At 41.9% G+C, this 20,275-nt stretch overlaps 2 protein-coding genes across 5 annotated transcripts in view; both read right to left on the bottom strand.

Moving 5' to 3' along the window:
* Positions 1 to 1,455: 1,455 nt before the first annotated feature.
* Positions 1,456 to 20,275, bottom strand: part of sub1b (SUB1 regulator of transcription b) — a 56,438-nt gene continuing 37,618 nt past the window's right edge. Inside the window, exons 1-5 of one of the 3 annotated variants that reach the window (XM_070833023.1) lie at positions 7,404 to 7,540; positions 5,466 to 5,535; positions 3,993 to 4,112; positions 2,647 to 2,755; positions 1,456 to 1,808 (exon numbers count right to left, since the gene is read on the bottom strand). In XM_070833023.1, coding sequence (XP_070689124.1) covers positions 1,729 to 1,808; positions 2,647 to 2,755; positions 3,993 to 4,112; positions 5,466 to 5,534 — 378 coding nt within the window. In that variant the 5' untranslated portion in view covers position 5,535; positions 7,404 to 7,540 and the 3' untranslated portion in view covers positions 1,456 to 1,728. Of the gene's footprint in view, positions 1,809 to 2,646; positions 2,756 to 3,992; positions 4,113 to 5,465; positions 5,539 to 7,403; positions 7,541 to 20,275 lie in introns of those variants that run through there. The other 2 variants (XM_070833024.1, XM_070833025.1) reach the window with 2 other exon arrangements.
* uqcc3 (ubiquinol-cytochrome c reductase complex assembly factor 3) lies at positions 11,289 to 15,501 on the bottom strand. 2 transcript variants are annotated; one of them, XM_070834182.1, is made up of 3 exons: positions 15,297 to 15,501; positions 14,536 to 14,583; positions 11,289 to 11,526 (listed from the first exon to the last, which is right to left on the bottom strand). In XM_070834182.1, exons 1-3 carry the CDS (start codon positions 15,411 to 15,413, stop codon positions 11,398 to 11,400), a joined length of 294 nt encoding a protein of 97 aa, XP_070690283.1. In that variant the 5' UTR covers positions 15,414 to 15,501; the 3' UTR covers positions 11,289 to 11,397. The 2 variants fall into 2 exon arrangements, with proteins under 2 accessions (XP_070690283.1, XP_070690284.1); XM_070834183.1 differs by lacking the exon at positions 14,536 to 14,583.

Below are 20,275 nucleotides of genomic sequence, written 5' to 3'. Positions count from 1 at the left end.
GTTGTTTTAATTTTTGGAATGTATTCAAAGTTACAATTTGACAAAATAATCAATTAACATAACAAATATCCGAAATCAATCATGCGTAAGCTTGGCAATTAAAAACATAACATTTCAGCACTTTTTAATTAGGGGGAAATATATATATCGGCAAATATGAACCTTTTTTTCAAAAAATGTTTAAACTCAAAAAGTCCAGAAATTATATAATGACCCAGGAAGATCATTTCAAGTTCATAGCCCCACCCCAAAATCTACTGCTCCCAATGGGCGTCCAACCAGTCGCCAGTAAAAACAAAATGACAGTCGTGTAAACAATTAGATTTTTTATAATTTAACTAATATTGGAAAACTCATGATCCATCCCTTGTGCAGACATAACTGATTTTGGATGAGAATATACACGCTACTTTAAAATAAGTATGATGTGTATGAAATTTTAATAGTCAAGAGTTTGCGGTACGTATACATGATAAAACTTGTCTTCTTGTACGGCGACCTTGAGTGCCAGAAAGGCCCCTCTAAATAAAATGTATTTTTATTAAAACAAATGTAAAAAAAGTTTGTAAACAAAGAAAGAACTAAACCAAATGTAGTTTAACATACTGCAAGCAAAAACACTAAATGATTCTGTTTCTGACCAAATGAAACCAGAACATACAGCATTTCACTTGAATTTAGACTGTAGAGCTGTCTGTTGGAAATGCTGATGTAATTAAAGCTGCTTATTAAGAGATTTTAGTATTGTTTCATTTAATACCAAGCTTGTATCATCACTTAAAAGTATCTTGCATGTCCGTTGGAAACCACCTATCATGCCTCAGCAATGTAGCCCAACCACATTCACTGGTATGGAAGTGATCAAAGCGTAGAAACAGCAGGAACATTGTGAAGCACAATATACAACAAAGCGACACCAGTAACTATGCAGGATAACAAATAAGAACCTGATGCCACAGCACAAGCTGGGGGGTTAGTTCCCATGATGCCTACCTGAGGTGCCTGCAATCACATGAATGATAACAGCTTTGGCTCATTTCGCTTTTAATTCAAGATAAGAGCACATTATTGTTCAAGATCTGAACTTAATCCACGATCAACAAACCTATCCTCAAACTGTTTAAAGAACCAAATTCGCTGGGTGAGAATTGACAGGCTTATAACCTGATGAGAACGGCATGTGACAGAAGAACAGGGTCCAGGTTTATCGTTACCGCAAACCTGGTTAGTCAATGCGAGTCTAAAACAATGCTTTCAATAATTTGATATAAAGGGTATCATTTATTGTTTTCAGAACCTAACCCACGGTCCACAATGACTCCAAATTACAAGCAGGTGTAACATGATAAATTGGTAGCATTCATATTGGTTGCTACAAGGGACAGATGAAGCAAAGTCTTGATGGATTTATATTTACAAACTGTGAACATGAAGATAGACATTGACTGCACAATATTCAGCTAGTGCCTAATTTTTATTATTCAATGTGAAAACATTGTATTGATGCAACATATTCACCATCTATACCACTTGCTTACTCACCCATTTCTTTACTACACTCAACAGCTCAAAAACAGGTTTCACTAAAAAAAAAAGAAAAAAGTGTATGGAGACAACACTACTATACAACTACAAATTAAAGTCCATTACAAAACAATGCCAGGCTTTTTACAAAACTGATTAGCCAACATGTTCAATTAGTTTAACAGATAACATTGAAAGGAATGTTTATATTCTCTTAATGGCATCATCGATTTCTGAAATCTGGTCCTTCAGTTGGTTCCACTGCTCAGGATTCAGGGAGATACCTACAAGATATTAGAAACAGGGTATTAAACTGTGTCTTAAACCACAACTGCAAACCACTAAAAACATTACCCTCATCCTTCATGGTCCTGGTGTCGGATGTATAAATGATGTGTATGCAGCAAAACCATAAGTGGAGAAGAGACTGGGCTGGTCCCTCAATACAGATGTCCTCTACAGAAGGTGACAGAGCCGGCTATTTTTCCTCGGGGGCTCAGGTTTTTTGATGTCTGCAGTGAAATGTTGCACATCTTCTACCAGTCAGTGGTGGCAAGTTTAATATTTTATTTTGGAGTCTGCTGGGGAGGTAACAGGACAGCTGAGAACACCAGCCGGCTGGACGAGCTGGTTAGTAAGGCTGGCTTAGTGCTGGGTATGAGTATGGATTCACTGGGAATGGTGGTGGATGCAGGTAATCACGGACAATGTCAACCACCCTCTTCGCCACACACTGGCAGGACAGAGGAGCAGCCACAGTGGACGGCTCCTCTCGCTGCCGCTGAGGACTGAGTGGTACAGAGGATCCTTTGTCCCCACAGCCATCAGACTGTACAAGACCTCACAAGAATTGAGAGCAGTGGCTTCTCTCTCTGTGTCTGCATACTGCCTGTGCATGATGACAGCGCTCTGAGAACCTTGTTGATGTGACACAGTTGGTCTACAATGATTGAGATGAACAAAACAGGACCTTTAATACCTGCTGCTTTATAAATCAGACGTACATTTCTGTCCGTCTGCAAACTAGCCACGAATCTACACAGTTTGGGATCTGGCCCCTGATGTAGGTTCATATTCACTGCGTGTGTATCACTGAAACTTAACACATCAAAACGTCATTACCTTTTTTCCCAGGCTTCATTTCTCCATCCTGGTTCATCCAGTACTCTCTGATGTCAATCAGGACTTTCCCTTTGAAGTCCCTGACACTGACATATCTCATCTTTCCAATCTGTAAGAAGCAAACAAACAGTCAACTTGACTTTTCTCCTTTGACCTAAAATGTTCTTTACAAGGGTAAAATACAAAAGCCTACCTAAGCATTGCACTGTGATGAGTTTGTGAAATAGTGAATAAAACCATTAAAAAATGGTGTCCTCTAGTCTACTTAAGTAACTAAACTTCATGAGTTTAATTACTTCATTACTTACTTAGCACATACATTTGAAATGGATCTGTTGAATAAAAAAAGTACACAATGGATGCAATGGTTTCAAACTGTATTCAAATTCTCAAAACCCTCTGGCACGACCCATCATATCACTACGTCTGTCGGGACACAAACCAATCATCTTGAGAAGCACAGGCCCACCTGTACCCCTTTATAAGAGCCCATGGCTCCACACTCTGCAAGTGTCCTTACTTCCACTAACTCTACTCGGGGCAGTGTTGTGAGATAACTCCCTCGGGTCTCAGAGAACCAGGGTTATCACAATAACAATAAGTTCTCTTTCAAACCTCACTTGGTATCTCACTCCCATAACCCATAAGCCCATAACATGTCGACCCAGATAGGGGTCTAAACATGAAACCTTCCCCTTGGGTCTAGCACACAATTAACATGAGCCCACACTAAAAACGCTGTCCCACATACAGTCTGTGGAATGTTATGGAGCTTGTCGTACAGAACAATACCCAGTGTCCCGCATCCCCTGCTTCTTCCTTAAGTTGCTAGCTTGTTGCACTTGCATTCTACTTAGAGGCTGCTGTGGTTGTCATGCTGTTGTGTTGGTTGTATGCGATCAAGTGCTGAATTTCCCCTAGGGGATGAATAAAGTATCTATCTATCTATCTATGCTAGCTAATCCTAATCCTTGACAGTAGCAGCAGTAACAGACGCACAAATCACCATAATGTGCTAACTTGTCCCATAACACTTATCAAAAGGAAGAAGTCCACCACAATGCAACAACAATAAAGAAACTTTTCTTAACAAAAAGAAGCCAATACAACAAAAATCCTAGTGCTAGAAATCTACGTTAACAGCTCCATCGGTGAATGGTAGCGTGAAAATCTGGATGACAGGACAGCTGAGGAGCTCGAGTGATCTGCACTGGGAAGAAAGCGAGAATGCAGAGTGAGGCGCCACGGGGGCTTATGAAAGGGGGATGGGTGGGCCCGTGCATCTTAAGATGATTGGATACCTAGAGAGGTTTGAAAGAGAATGACAGCATACCCATGATACCTACCTGGAACATGTTGTCGTCACTATTACTGCTGCCCTTGGATGAGCCCCCTGGCTTGGAGCTCTCTCCACTCTTTGGTTTCTTGGCTGATTTCTCTGGTGCAGCAGACTTCTTTCTCTTCGCCTAAAGAGAAAAACAAAATACACATACAACGTTTGCCCCCTCATCATGTTGGTGATGGTAAGTATACTCAATCTGTAGTACAGGGTTAACTGGTATACACAAAGTTGAATAGCAAAGTACAGCCAGTATCAGCAAAAATGGGAGAAAATAAAATGGAAATATGAAGAAGAAAAACAGGGGAGGGGGAGCACTTGTGCCATACAGCACTAAGGCAAAGATTTTATTTACAAAGTTATGGAAGAGGGCAGCACAGTGGTGTGGTGGTTAGAAGGTTCCAGGTTCAAGCCTGCTGGGATCTTTAAGTGTCAAGTTTGCATGTTCTCCCCATGGGTTCTCTCAGGGTCCTCCAGCTTCCTCCCACAGTCCAAAGACATGCAGGTTAGGTTAAGTGGTGGCTCTGAATTGAGTGAATGGTTGTCTTTCCCTATGTGTTGGCCCTGTGATTGACTGCCGTCTAGTTTAAAACATAGAATTGTTCACATTTGTTTTCTTGTAATGATGAACCACATTGTCCTTGTAAGTTAAACGCTTGTTCCAGTTGTTCCTAATTTCCATTTGAATGCCCTGCTAACTGCCATACAAGTGCACCAGACTGCAGAAATTGAAAAGTTGAAAGACCAAATTTCATTTTTTAAGCAGTGGAGCACTGGAAGATGTTGCTGCAGGAGATGAACAAAAAACAAGCTGTTACTTTTAGTAGCAGCAACGGATATAAAATAACTGAAAATAAACATGCATGGGATGTCGTTGCATCAGTCTGATGTCTGCATGTTTGCAGAGCTCATATAAGCAGTAATTAGTAATTCAACTAATAGCCATAGTCATCATGTTTCTGTATCTAGAGGACGGCACAAAAATGATGAAGTAAAAGAGAGCTGCACGAGTGCATCAGGGCATTATTGGAGAGACTATGCACTCGTTTGTGCAATCATAATTGATGTGACTTAAAATTTAAGTGTAGTTTATTTTAAATTACCATAATGCTTTGCAACATAATAAAATGTTTAATATTATTGTAAGTGAAATCCTAAATTATACAACTGTAAAAGTGAAGACAGCACAACCACCAGTTATTCTGAAGATATCAGCACAAGTGTGGATAGATTCTGTTCTTACCTAGGAACATGGTGGATGCCATATTCAAAGTACACCCAATCTTTTTTATTTCAAACTGCACTTCTTGCATTTCCTTTTTACCCCCATTAAAGCATGTAGTCAGGTAACTTCATCTCATTTCTCTAAAGTAAAGGAGTATCTTATCATTTCACTGGGGTATTTTGTTGTGGAGAAGTGAAACAGATGTTTGTTATAAACAAATAGTAGCAGGTTAGTAGTTAGTATTAAAGCACAAACCTTGGTCTCTACTTCACTGTCGGAGTCACTTCCAGATGTGGAAGACAGAACTTCCTTTGACTTTGGCATTCTGCTGAGACAGGGATCAAATATCAGACCTTTATTGAAGTGCAAAACCACCCTCAAGTGTTCACGTAAAAGACTATTTACAGTGATATATGCAGGAACATGTTTATTCTAGAATCTCTCTGTGGAGGCTGACAGTTAAGAGCTGCACATGGAATTTCTTCTTAAAATTAGATCCTAAAAAGGTAATTTACACAGGATACATTTCTAAAGGCTAGTGTGCATACTACAAATTTAACCCATAAGGGATAATCTATCAATCTATCTATCTATCGACACTATGTATGGATCTCTTTATAGTCAGTATAGAAGGAGGAATGATTACAGTAACAAATAATTCTGTCAAAGTGCATATGGGCATGTTATCAGTGTTAACATAGTATTAGAACAGCAGGAATGTAATAAAATATGTGCTGTGCATTTAGCAATTAGATGTGTCACAGTGTACAGAATTCTAGCCACTGACAAAAAATAGGCAACTGTTCTGTAATAGACAAGTTCAAACTGCATCAAGATAAGATAAGATAAGATAAACCTTTATTCAAGAACAACAGTGCAAAGATAAGTTAAACAACAATCAAGCGGCATAACAAAGTATTTACTTATTTATAGATAGATTTAATATTTTATGATATCTCTAAGTGCATTATTTAGTTATTCAGACAGACAATTTGCCTATTATGGCATTACTATAAGGGACTGGTGTCTGCAAGGCATTAGGAGATAAGACAAGAGAGACTTTATTTATCTCACACCGGGGAAATTCACCTGTCACAGCAGAAAAGGTGCAGAAACAAAGTAACAGTTGTGCTAAAACAAAGGATATAATGAATTTAAAAACAGATACAAATCGAAGAAAAAATTAACAGGAGAATAACTAATATTAATAATAATTAAATAGGTCACTACCCTTAAATTACAATACAATCAATCAGCAGAAAAGTCAGCTGTAAGATGATGCTATAAAAGAACAATAAGCTTGTGGGGTCTTGTTCTAGTGTCTAGTTTCCTTAGTATCGGTTTCCAAATGTACCAATGTTTAGTCATGAAGAACTCCAGCTGTGAGGCTGCTAACGCACTTCAGTAAGCAGAGGTTCTTGGGGCTGTAATTGTAGGAAAACATCAAGTGTGCTCACTGATTAGGAAATGAAAAATTAAACCTCCAACAAAACACTTCATTGTGTACCACCGAGCTCTGAGAGCTGCTGTACTCACAGCAATAACCCAGAGGAGGAATCGAAACAAAGACGCGCACTGAGACACTATGGTGGCCCAGTTTGCGATTTGGGAAAGTGGTAAACATTCGTTCCTTAGAGAAACACCCAGAGGTGTCTGAAGCCCATCCACTCTGAACAACGTTCTTCTTTGTTACCTGACCAGGAAAAATAGTCTCAACGTGGGAAACGGAATGTTGAGAAGCGACCCTTAGTTTGGTTGCTGCATTGTGTCGAGGCGCTGGAGCGCTTCAAACTGCATTTCGCGGATATTCTTCACATATTTTAAGGTTGACCTCAAAGTTTAAACTGGGGATAAAACTCATCTAGATTAGCAGCTACCGAACACACACAGGGCGATGGACAAAACTGGGGGCACGTGTCTGGTCGGTAGTGACAGGACTGTGCTTGTTTAGCGCTACGGGCATAGATGTTAGCTAGCAAGCTAAGTGCTACCTTCATACCTTAGCTAAGGTGGCTAACGTTAGCCAATGTGAACATGCATACCGTCTCATACTGTAGCTAGGTGACATTAACTCTCTCTAATGAGTGCGCTGTGACAACACTGACAATAATGCACCGAGCTGTTCTCCTATTAAACCGAAACTCGTCACAAATACGCGTTTTGCCGAGTTCTTTTCGAGCTGTTAATGCTTACATGATATGAAATGATGTAGTAGAGCGGATCTCGACAGGACACAGGAAACGGAAGATTGACTTTCCGGTGTGAGATGTGCCCGTCCGTTGTCTACGCTCCCGAGAAGTCTACGTCCGTGGACCCACCGCAGCCTGCCACGGCCCGCTGACTCCGCCTTTATAAAGCACGGCCCTACACACCGTGGCTGCTTCAGGGCGTCAGGACAGCAGAGCAGAGCAGCGTGTCATGGTGACATACACTAGCAATGGAAGCTAGCATTGAGAAATAATGATAACCTGGTCTTTATGCTTGGTGAAGGAGTGCAAACAATTGGTGGCTTTCAACAAAGTAGTAGTTTTATTGTGTGGATTTTATAACAAACAAACTACACATCATGGGATCATTAAAGTTAAAAACACATGCATTTACCATAGGCATTCTATAACTTCAATATATGATTTTTATTCTCATTTCTGGACCTCCCATTAGTCTATAGAGATCCGTATTTTACTGATCTGTTCAATATGTTACTGTGAATGACTGTTTAACAATTGTATGATCTTCAATGTTTATATGTATACATATGTTTATATATATTTTATGTGTATATTAGATATCAGATGTACATACTCAAAATACTTAGGGTTAGGGTTAGTAGGATACATTCACTGTTGGTCTTAGTCTTAATAGAATAGAATGCTTATTAGTCTTATTGTCATTATACAAAGTATAATGAGATAACATTTGCCTCCTGAGAAGAAAATCCATATATAAATATATTGCACAGTAGGTGGGAAGGAAGTGTGTGAATGTTGGGGGATCAGTCTGTGTGAGAGTTCAGAGTGCTTATGGCTTTGGGGAAGAAACTGTTTTTAGTCTGTGTGTTCTTGCCTTGATGCACCTGTAGCGCCTGCCAGAGAGCAACAGGTCAAACGTGGAAACCAGGGTGTGAGCTGTCCTTGATGATGTGTTGTGCTCTGCTGAGGCAGCGGGAGGTGTACGTGTCCATCAGGGAGGGGAGAGGGCTTTGATTACCCTCTAAACCCTGTCTGCCTCAGTGCAGCTCCCCAACCTTACTGCAATACAGTATGTCAGCAGGCTCTCAGTGGACGAGTGGTGGACAGTCAGCAGCAGTTTAGAGTCCAGGTTGTTCCTCTGAGTGCTCTCAGGAAGTGTGGTCACTGCTGGGCTTTCTAGGTGGCAGCTGTGATGTTATCTGTCCAGGAGAGGTCAGCAGAGATGAGGACAGCAAGAAACCTGAAGGTGTGGACCCTCTCCACACACTCGCCATTACTGTGGAGGGGGGTTCTGTTCTGTGCTTCCTGAAGTCCCCCCCCCCCCCCCCCCCAGAGATGAGTCCAACCACTGTAGTGTCATCAGCAAATTTGATGATGATGTCGTCTTTATGGGCTGGACTGCAGTCGTAGGTGTATAGACAGTGCAGGAGGGGGCTCAGCACACAGCCCTGTGGGCTCAGTGTGCAGGTGGAGGAGAGGTGAGGGCCAAGTCTCACAGATTGGGGCTGGTTGGTTAGAAAGTCTCTTATCCAGGCACATGTGAGAGGGGGGGGGGCCCAGGGTGGTCAACTTGGTGATCAGAATGTCCAGGATGATTGTGTTGAATGCCGAGCTACAGTCCACAAAAAGCATCCACTGCTGTTTATCCAGGTGGCTCAGGGCAGAGTGGAGGGCGATGGTGTCCTCTGTGGATCTGTTCGCCTGAAATGTGAACTGGTGAGGGTCATAGTTGGGGGGCAGACAGCCTTTGATGTGCTGAAGAACCAGCCTCTCGAAGCACTTCATGATTACAGGCGTGAGGGCAACAGGGCGGTAATCATTTAGGCTAACTGTGAGCGACTTCTTTGGCACCGGGATGATTGTGGCTGTTTTTAGGCAGGGGGGAGGACTGCTTGGGCCAGGGAGAGATTGAAAATACTAGTAAAGATGAGTGTGAGCTGGTGGGCACATGCTCTGAGCAGCGTGTAGGGTACTCCATCTGGGCCGACAGCCTTCCTGGTTTTCACTGCCAGGAGCACCCACCTCACGTCATGCTCCTCTACAGTGAGTGGAGGGTTGCTGGAACCTGGGGGGGGTACTACCCCACTAGAGCACTGTGCTTCCAGAATGCAGGCCTACTGGTGGTTCCCAAAGTCTCCAAAAATAGTGCAGGAGGCAGAGCCTATCAGGCTCCTCTCCTGTGGAACCCCCTTCCAGTTTGGGTTCGGGGGGCAGACACCCTCTCTACATTTAAGAGTTGACTAAAAACCTTCCTTTTTGATAAGGCATATAGTTAAGGGCTGGATCAGGCCTTAGACCAGCCCCTAGTTATGCTGCTATAGGCTCAGACTGCCGGGGGACTCCCATGATGCACTGAGCTCCTCTATTCTCTATCCTCCTCTTCCTCTCCATCATTATGTCTCATGTCCGCTTAATGTCTGCCACTAACTTGGTATCTTCCCCGGAGCCTTTCTGTGCTTTCCCATCTCTCAGGTTCCTGTGGATCCTGGTCCTGGTCCTGCTGATGTGGTTCTCTGCTTCATGAATCACTGCTGCAGATCATCTGCCACTTGCCATGTTTTTCAATAATATCATACTGCTCATTTTTTAGTCACACTCCTATTGTTAGTGCTATAGTCACTGTTAGTACGTTGGTTGCTGTTTGTGTTGTCTCTCTCTCTCTGAATTTTGAATTCCTGAATCGTTGGGTCTCTCTCTAATTAAAGAGTTTGGTCTAGACCTGCTCTTTATGGAAAGCGTCTTGAGATAACGCTGTTGTGAATTGGCACTATCTAAATAAAGATTGATTGATTGATTTACACCTGCCATGAGTTATTGCTGGAGAGGTGGGTCTCTATGCTCCTCTTATAGTCTGCCTTGGCTTCTTTAATTCCTCTTTTCAGGTCAGCTCGAGCCGCACTGTATAGAGCTCTGTCACCAGAACTGAAGGCAGCGTCGTGGGCCCTGAGGAGTGTGCGGACCTGGCTGGTCATCCAGGGTTTCTGATTTGGGAAAACCTGAATGTTTTTATCCACAGTCACATTTCCAATACAGAACTTAATGTAATCCAGTACAGCCACTGTGAATATTTCCAGGTCCTGGTGTTCAAATAAATCCCAATTTGTGTGTTCGACACAGTCCTGTAACTCAGAGTGCATTTCCATGCCAAGTTGTAACTGTCTTTGTGATAGGCCTGGTTCTCCGTCTACGGGGGGTCTGCTGGGGTAAGCAGCAGAGAGAGATGGTCTGACTGGCCGAGGTGGGGGAGAGGTATGGCTCTGTAACCGTGCTTGCTGTTTGAATACACATGATCAAGAGTGTTCTCCCCCCTGTTGGACATTTGACATGCTGGTGAAATTTCAGGAGTACAGTCTTCAGATTAGCCTTATTAAAGTCTGCAGCAATAATGTGCACACCATCAGGATGGGCCCGCTGTTGTTCATTTATGGTGTTCAGCAGGAGAGAGAGCGCCGTGTTTGCATTTGCATTAGGTGGAATATAAACAGCCATGATGATCACCACTGCTCTCTAGGTAGAAAAAAAGGCCAGCATCTGACAGACACGTACTCCAGGTCAGGGGAACGTTTGCCTATGACCGTGCTGTCATTATGCACGTAAATACAGTCCCCCTCCCCTGCTCTTATTGGAGCCTTTAGTCCAATCCCAGGTCTCGCTACTTCGACTGGTATATCATGAGTATGATGGAAGTCGCTCGAGACAGGTACCTTGTGCCGGTAACCAATGTCCAGAAGATCCTGGCGTGTAACAAGTGTGAACATAAATACTAAGGAGCCCAATAATAACTTACATCACGTGGTTTTAAAATAGTAGTATTAACATTTATTGGTCAATTGTTGTCACATACAGTGAAGATATTCAAGCTGCAAATTAGACAATAAGTTCCAAGTAAAACAGTATAATGTCCATCTTTATTTGAACAGGTTGGGGCCCAGCATGCTAAGCAGCATTCAATATATGGAGACTCAGACTTTGCAAACTGGTTACATAACTGGGCCCGTCTACTTCGATCCTCCGACTCCTCTTGCAATATTGTCAGGGGTTTCAGAAGCATCCTTGAGAGCCTGCATCACCAGAGCATTTCTCTTCCTTGACTCCTCCATTCTCATCGGGTTCGATTCAGGCAGACCCTGATGGGCAGTACAGCAAGAGGCAGATACATGCAATGAATTACTATATGCAATTACATAAAGAAAATATAATCATCATCACATATATCGCTAAAGCTTTAGCAGGTCTTACCATCGAAGCAGCTTAATGCAAGCAATGAATCAAAGCATCTGTATGTAACAAATAGTTCAATGTAAAAAACACGGGTGCAGTTGTATGAAAAGCCTTATGATAAGTTTCTATCTGTTTGTAGTGTTTTCATACATCACAGCTCCAGAATATGATCTTACCACATCTCTGCTTTGACAAATTAAAACCAGAATCAGTGCAGATCTTGAATGAGAGTGACATTTCAGCTAAAAAGTATAAATATGAAGTAATGGAGTGCATGAGGTATCAGACTTGACACTGCTTTTCTAGTGAAATATTAGCATTAGTGGAGTCAAGCATAGTAGCTCTTGTCCATATAATTCAACACTAGTAGAACTTTAATTTTAGTTTGTTCTGTTGACTCAGTATATGTAAAATGACATCTAAAGGACATATTTTACGCACAGGATTATGTCATGATAGACAAAAATACGTAAAAGCCCTGAACAACATGTTGTGATTAGTAGAGCACACAAACAGACATATTGTGCCATATACAACTGAACTAACAAGACTACACTTCAATTCAGATCTCCAACATCTTTGGGAAGGTGACTCTAACAGGGACTTGATTTGGAGGGAGAGAAAGATTCTCAATGACAAGAATCTTTGCCTCACTGAAGCTTTGTACCCTGAACACATAGCTGCCAGAAGTAAACTGTGGCCTTTACTCAAGTAAGGGAGGCAATATCAGAGTTCACAATAGTCGTTTGGAATGGTTTTCAATTAACACCTGTGCCTTGTCAAGAGTTCATTTGTCTTAATATGTTTGAGACCATCAATTGTATTGCGCAGAGACAGGGTTGGTACACAGTTCTATACAGTGAATAGCTCTGTGTGACTGCTATTCTAATCCATATTACGGCAAGAATCACTCAACTAAGTACAGAGAAATGACAGTCCATCATTACTTTAAGACATAAAGGTTGGTCAGTTCGGAAGATTTCCTGAATTTTGAATGAATCTGTCACAGATACAAAAGTTAGTCACAAAAGTGCAGTCACAAAAACCATCAAATGCTATGATGAAACTGGCCCTCATGAGGGGCACACTAATCACACTTTATGACATTTGTTTCTTAAGTTGCAGGGTATGCGACTGTTTTAAACCTTTTTGTCATATTTGTTGAAAATCTCAACAGCCCAACAGCAATCAAATCCCCCCAAAAAATCTGTTGCTGTCACAGACCTGTAATAAGCCCTGCCTGTGTACTGCGTGCGCTCTGCCTGTGAACTTGCTAAAGCTAGCAAACTAGTTGCAAAAGAAAGTTTTGCAAACTAGTTGCAAAAGAATGGTAGCCAAAATTTGAAGACGCACTCATTGAACCGAAGAATGACTGCGATTTAGTGAGCTAACCAATTAGCACAAAGCACACTACACAGCACACCCTCTGAGCCAAGTGAGCAGCAACTTTGAGCTAAAGGTAACATTACTTTCTTGACGACTGTTTAGCTTGTTTTTTACATTTTTTCTCAAGAGCTGAGAGGTTTTCAGTCTGCGGTTGTGTAGAGAACAACCAGGAGATGCGACTGCGGAGCTGTGGTGCTGGCGGCAAGTCTTCTAATCACTGTCATGGACACATCCTCCAGCAGTACTCCAGCAGTACATGTTCATGTGCTGTGGCATTGGAGTGGCTTTGGAGAGAGCCCTGAAGGGAGGGGTTGGGATTTTTTTCAGTTGAACACTTTCAGAATCTAGGTACTCTTGTTAGTTTCTCCAATGTGACAGACCCTGCCTTTAGAAGGCATCATTTCTTATATGCACTACAAACACATCACCTCTATAGCATAATGTGCAAAAACAGACTGAGACAAACTACTGTAAGATCTGTAGCGTTATAGTTCTGTCTACTATCTCATTCCACAGGCTTCTGATTATGTACAGGTTTCACATGTAGAATGAGTAAACACAGCATCATGCACACTTCATAGACAGATAAACACACATACACAAAGGAACAAACTGTTTTTGGCTGTAAGTCTCTTTTTTTTGCAATATCTCTTGACTTTTGAGACGGCGTTTTAGATGTGCAATTCACACACTACCCATTGACAAGCATCTGCCTACTGAGGTTTCTTCTTTGGTAGTGAATTGGAGCAACTCATCTTGGTACATTATTCAGGCTTATCCTCTCGTGTAATATTGCTTATTGTATATGTGGAAGTGACTGATTTCAGGTATTAGTCAGACATTTGAAACACTATGACAAAATTCAAAACAGAGTCTCAGAACTATGCCAATGAATGCACACCTGTCACGTGAGCCACAAATTCAGCAGTCAAATTCAACAGTTTAAAAGCCAATTATAGATTTGAGATTGTCTTATTGCAACTAATCCATACAGACGTGGGAAATAAATCTGGATTTTTTTCAGGTATTTGTACAAAATATAAAACCAGGATTCATAAATATGTATGTTTCCATTTTCTTAACTTTGGCTCCACTACACTATCATGTCGTAACAAGGAACATTTTACTGCACCAACTACATTTTGCTATAATACTTACATATTTTTACCTCAGTAAGACGTTATTTTTATATTGCAAGCAAGATGATAAAACCTTTGCTTGTCCTGGAGTATTTTCAAAAATGGGGTATTAGTACTTTTACATAACTAATGGGGGGGGGACCATACAACTATGGTCAGCACACACACAGCCTGACTGCACCTGAGTGTTAACTTGTGGGTAACCTGTGCGTGTGTGTGTGTGTGTGTCTATTGTACACACACACACACACACACACACACACACACACACACACACACACACACACACACACACACACACACACTTGTTTCTCTGGTGTGTGAGAAGTGAGAAGTACTGGCACGAATGGCACAGCTGCAGAAACATATTATTAGAAGTGGTAACATTACTTCGATCAGCTCTGGTCGCAGTATAAGAGAAGTGGTGTGTTGTGTTTGCTGCCACAGAAAAGAAATAAAAAGTTATGTCATTTTACTACAGTGTCCTCTTGTAACATTAATCTTCACCTAATTCAGTCAGCAGCTACAAGTCAGGATAAAGTCCTTTAAAACAGACTAGAAACTATTTGTTGCTGCAGGGGTGAAAACCACTGCACTAACAAATGTGATCAGATGATCGATCACATTTGTTTAGATCACAGACATCTCTCCTGTCACTTACATGTGCTGAAGATTACTGTAGGTTGTAAACTTATTTTTCAGGTTCACACATACAGTAACTGTTTTCAGGGGCAATTGCAAGTGAAATACTGTGTACATACACTGTAGAGGCTCACACAGTCCTCAAACGTGTGCCACATATGAATTCAAGGCAATTGTGTTATCTGAAAGGTGGCAGATGGTTGTTATATTGATGCCTTTTGTCATGAAATGTTTCCCTAAGTATTTATGTGGAGTGGCTCCTGGCAATGTTATGTGTGTGTAGATAAGTGGCTAACAACACAATCCAGCCTCAGTTCCTGATTATTAGAAATAAAAAATGATGGAGGATGTGAATATAGCTCGCTGGAGAACATTAAGGTCTGTGTAAAGCAAATTCAGAAAAAGCAACAGGTTTACGGCCAGCAGGCACATTTCGAACAGCTACACTGTGTTTCCTTCAGGTTTAGAACACTTGCTAGTTTGGACTGAATGCCATTCATCTCCATCACCTTGACGCGCTCCCTCCGCTTGTCTTCTCCTGGCGCTACCAAGCACCACCATCCATAACCCACCCCCAGCGCAGCCACCAGTCCGGCGGAGCCCAGCACGGTCCGCAGGCCGCTCATTGTGGCGCGGGCGAAGGCCACACAGTATCTGAGTCACTTCCACCGAACACACGACGGCGGTCGCGACATCTACTCCGTTTAGTTTGGTAACGTAGGACACAGCAGCAGTGGTGCACGCCGGGACATTCTTATTTTCTGTCTTATGGCAGGTGGTAGCCAACGTTAAGGCTCATCACTGCCCCCTACTGTGTTGGAGTGTGGATCACAGTCCACTATCCCCTATTCATAAATAAATACACTGAAATAAAATAATAACAGTGATGATAATAAGATGTTTGACACTGAACAGACTCTAAATCAACACACTGGGATACTTTTTTTAGTTTAAAGTGACCGAGAACATGCTGAGGCCCCGTTCTTCGTGTTTATTGGCATTACATATGTATACCTTCATCTGCTGTATTGGATAAAGCATGAACATTGAGCCACTGAGGAATATGGACTTCACATACTTTCACTGACTTAACTAACAATAGTGGAAGAAGTGCAAAGTGTCTTTACTTTGATAAAAGCAGCAAGACCACAATTTGGAATAGGCTTCTCAACAGATACCAACATTTCAAATCCTGCATTCAAAGTTTTATTAAGGTACAATAAATGACAATAGGCTATACTATAGTTCTTCAATAACAATATATTAAGCATTGTATCAGTTATTATTGGTCCTTTATGGTGCGTTGCTGCCACCCACTGGGCATGTGGTGTGCTTTGCCTTCATTGATAAAAGATTTTTGTCTTTTAGGCAGTCCAGCTTGCTGCCATATGGATTTCCTTAAATCTGGTATACCGCTTCACTAGAATTGTCCAGAATCTTCCTCACTTTTTGCCAATACTTTTTAATCAGTGTTTCTCTCCTTCCCTGGGCTCTTCTGATAGATAACTTTGTGTTTTAACCAATACTCTGTCCAACATGTCTGTCTTTTTTCATCTCGTAATAATCCTAATTTCCTACAATAGTGTTTGCATGCTTCCATAACAATATACTAAGTATTGTATCAGTTATTATTGGTCCTTTTTATGGTGCATTGCTGCCACTGACTGGGCATGTGGTGTGCTTTGGCTTCATTATTATAAGATCAATAAGCCTTCATTGATCTCCAGAGGGGTGATTCGAGTGTTGCAGCAGTACAGACAGCATCTTTTCAGCAACTCTCAGAAATGATCCGTTATAAGCCCTAACGGCTAGCAACACAATTCACGGAGCAAGTTAACCATTCGGTCACAGAACGCTACCTGGACTGTCATCAAACAGTAGCTGCTACAGCTACCCACAATACCAGCTCATTGCTTATCTACTCTGAGCTATCTATGTTGGAGGTTCTACCCTCCCTCACCATGGACAAGGGCGAGCTCCCGACCAAGACATGCACATATGGTAACAAGATTGCTGGAGCAGACACCCGTTCTGTATCTGGGGCTGCAACATGCCCAGGCTGTGCTAGCAGATCTGATTCCTTGTGAGCATTGTGCATTGTGCTCTCCACAAGGAGTCGCCACCACAGGCTGGCACGCCAAGCTAGCCTTGTGTGTGTTGTGTGAGGTAGAGTGGATCATACACCAATCACTAGATCAGCAGTTTGATCCATGGCACCCCCAGTCCACCTGTGAAACTGTCCTTGTGCAAGACACTGAAGTCTAAATTGCTCCTGAAGCACAGCTTTGGTGTCTGAGTGAGTGTGAATGATTAGTTTCCTCCTGATGGCAGGGTTGGAAACCTCCCGTATGAATGGTATGTGAGTGGGTGAATGTGAATGTGGTGTTACAGAGCTTTGAGTGGTTGAAAAGACTATAAAGGCACTATACAAGTACAGTCTGTTTACCATTTACATAGCAAAAGGTCCAGTACAAGGTCCTACTGCAAAAAGTGACTTTTTCTAAGTTAGACTCACTGTTTATAATACAATGTGAAACCATAGGACCTGAACATGATCAGGTCAGTAACGTCAGTAATACTAGTATTGTAGTAATATTAAATGTATTTGTGGATCACTGCCCAGTGGACCACTAAGACAGCTGTATGGTTAATGTGCATATCAAAGTCACAAATAAAAAAAACGTATTAAAAGAGGTATTAAAACTTCAAACAGCAAGGAAAAGGAGACAAATGATGAACTCCTTACACTTAGTGAGACCTAGACTAGACTCTAAATTGATTTTGAGTCTGTATGTACCATGTAACTTCAAATATATTCAATTCAATTCAATTCAATTTTATTTGTATAGCCCAATATCACAACAGAGTGTCTCATAGTGCTTTACAAAGTTCACTGAAATAAACAAGTGTAAGCGAACAAACAATCTAATAAAGAGTCCAGCAGTCGATGAGGCCAGTGGATCAGTCCGATGGATCAGTCCGAGGCATCACCTGCCCTTTATGACCCTCCTTCTTCGGGAAGGAAAAACTCAAAAAACCCAGTGGGAAAAGAGAAACCTCCGGGAGCACCACAGTGAAGGAGAGATCCAGCTCCCAAGGACGGACAGGCTGTAGCCTAGGACAGACGCACATCCATTGGCTGGTGGAGAACCACATCAGCGGGGCCAGGACCAGGATCCATAGGAACCAGGGAACCACATCAGCAGAACCAGGACCAGGATCCACAGGAACCAGAGAACCACATCAGCGGGACCGGGACCAGGACCCACAGGAACCAGAGAACCACATCAGCAGGGCCAGGACCAGGATCCACAGGATCCACAGGAACCTGAGAGATGAGAAAGCACAGAAACGCTCCGGGGAAGATAGCAAGTTAGAGGCAGACATTTGACTGACATGAGACATAACGATGGAGAGGAAGAGGAGGAGAGAGAATAGGAGCTCAGTGCACCATAGGAGTCCCCCGGCAGTCTGAACCTATAGCAGCATAACTAGGGGCTGGTCTAAGGCCTGAGCCAGCCCTTAAATATATGCTTTGTCAAAAAGGAAGGTTTTTAGTCTACTCTTAAATGTAGAGAGGGTGTCTGCCCCCCGAACCCAAACTGGAAGGAGGTTCCACAGGAGAGGAGCCTGATAGCTGAAAGCTCTGCCTCCTGAACTACTTTTGGAGACTTTAGGAACCACCAGTAGACCTGCATTCTGGGAGCGCAGTGCTCTAGTGGGGTAGTACGGTACTATAAGATCTTTAAGATATGATGGGGCCTGACCCTTAAGAGCCTTGTAGGTGAGGAGAAGGATTTTAAACTCTATTCTAGATTTTACTGGAAGCCAATGAAGAGAAGCCAGTACAGGAGAAATGTGGTCTCTTCTTTTAGTTCTCGTCAGAACACGAGCAGCAGCGTTCTGGACCAACTGGAGAGTCTTTAACGACTTATTGGGGCAGCCTGATAGTAAGGAGTTACAATAGTCCAACCTAGAAGTGACAAATGCATGGACCAATTTTTCTGCATCATCAGTGGATATGATGGGCCTGATTTTGGCAATATTACGTAGATGGAAAAAGGCAGTTCTAGAAATCTGTTTAATGTGGGAGTTAAAGGACAAATCCTGATCAAATAAGACTCCCAGATTCCTCACAGTGGAGCTGGAGGCCAGATTAATGCCGTCCAGAGCAGTTAAGGTAGTGGAAAAGCTGTCTCTGAGGTGTCTGGGGCCGAGCAAAATAACTTCAGTTTTATCTGAATTTAGCAGCAGAAAGTTGCTGTTCATCCAGGACTTTATGTCCTTAAGGCAGATTTGAAGTTTAGCCAACTGATTGGGTTCATCTGGCTTTATTGATAAATATAATTGTGTATCATCTGCATAACAGTGGAAATGAATGGAGTGCTTCCTGATAATATTACCAAGAGGAAGCATATATAAGATAGATAGATAGATATATCAGTCATTGTCAGAAATTATGGAGCAATTCAATAAAAAAAAATCAATGTACAAATTGAGAGAGTAAAATTGTTTGATTTTGAGTTCAGTGGCAGTCAGTCATTATCTGGAACAATGGAGCAATGATTTTACGGCATCTCAAGTTCAAACTTGAACTTCAGAATATCAGCCACTGTCAGGATTTTTCCAGCACCCAAAAATCAAAGAATAAAATAATTTCCCTCACAATTTAGTGGGATTCTTTTAATTGATAAGGGCCACAAGCAATATAGTTTATACTTCCAGTGAATGTCATTCAAGATTAGATTAATCTGAATACTATCTGGTGCAACTTGCCTTTGAATTTATGACTAGCAAGTGGAGAGGCATGTGTGTTAACCACTCAGTCCATTTATTGTCTTGTTTTCTTTTGTTGGCCCAGTAGCCTTTGTGCTGTTTCCCACACACAGGAAAGTGCGGGTATTTGATGTGTGAATAGAATCTCTCATAAGAACACTCCTTTGCATATTAGGCGCTGTCTCAAGCACACCTGATGCAACTCATCAAGGGCCTCATTAGTTGCATTACATGTGCTTGAGACAACACTTAATTTGCAAAGGAGTGCTCTTATGAGGGATTCTATTCAGGGGGTTGAATGATTTTGAAAGTGCAGTAGTCATTAAAAGTGGCATATGGTGTTGACTTTATTAGTTATGTTTAGATATTTCAATTGTTCTTGTTTGAGTTTTTCATTGAACACTGTTGAAAGTTTGTAACGTTTGCAAATACACCTAATTTGCAATGGGTGTTGAATAATTTTAGGTGCAACTGTAGGTAGTATGGCATCCACAACAGAAGCTGCTGGGTGAAAAACTGCTCAGGACTATGAGCCAGTGCTCATGGCACAGGTCAGTGCGTAGCCACTGGTGCTTTTACAGAGCTGTTGAAATCCATTTTGGTATGGTCCTCATCATCTTTGCCAAGCGCCAGCCAGGCTCTGAACCAGGAGCAGCCTGTTTTTATTTTCCAGTGGATTATACAAAGGATCAGAAGCCAGGGGGGGTTCATG

Source organism: Pempheris klunzingeri, chromosome 7 (assembly GCF_042242105.1).
Source record: "Pempheris klunzingeri isolate RE-2024b chromosome 7, fPemKlu1.hap1, whole genome shotgun sequence".
Taxonomy (NCBI): domain Eukaryota; kingdom Metazoa; phylum Chordata; class Actinopteri; order Acropomatiformes; family Pempheridae; genus Pempheris; species Pempheris klunzingeri.
This window is presented reverse-complemented; position numbering and strand designations above follow the sequence as displayed.

What these genes read in the sequence shown, in the direction of transcription:
- uqcc3 (XM_070834182.1), bottom strand. Translation starts at nt 15,413, where the DNA reads ATGAGCGGCCTGCGGACCGTGCTGGGCTCCGCCGGACTGGTGGCTGCG. An exon ending in AGCGGAGGGAGCGCGTCAAG is followed by an intron (nt 14,584 to 15,296) that starts GTGATGGAGATG and finishes TTTCTGTGGCAG; the next exon opens with CAAACACAACACACCACTTC. An exon ending in TGCGACCAGAGCTGATCGAA is followed by an intron (nt 11,527 to 14,535) that starts GTAATGTTACCA and finishes ACTGCCCATCAG; the next exon opens with GGTCTGCCTGAATCGAACCC.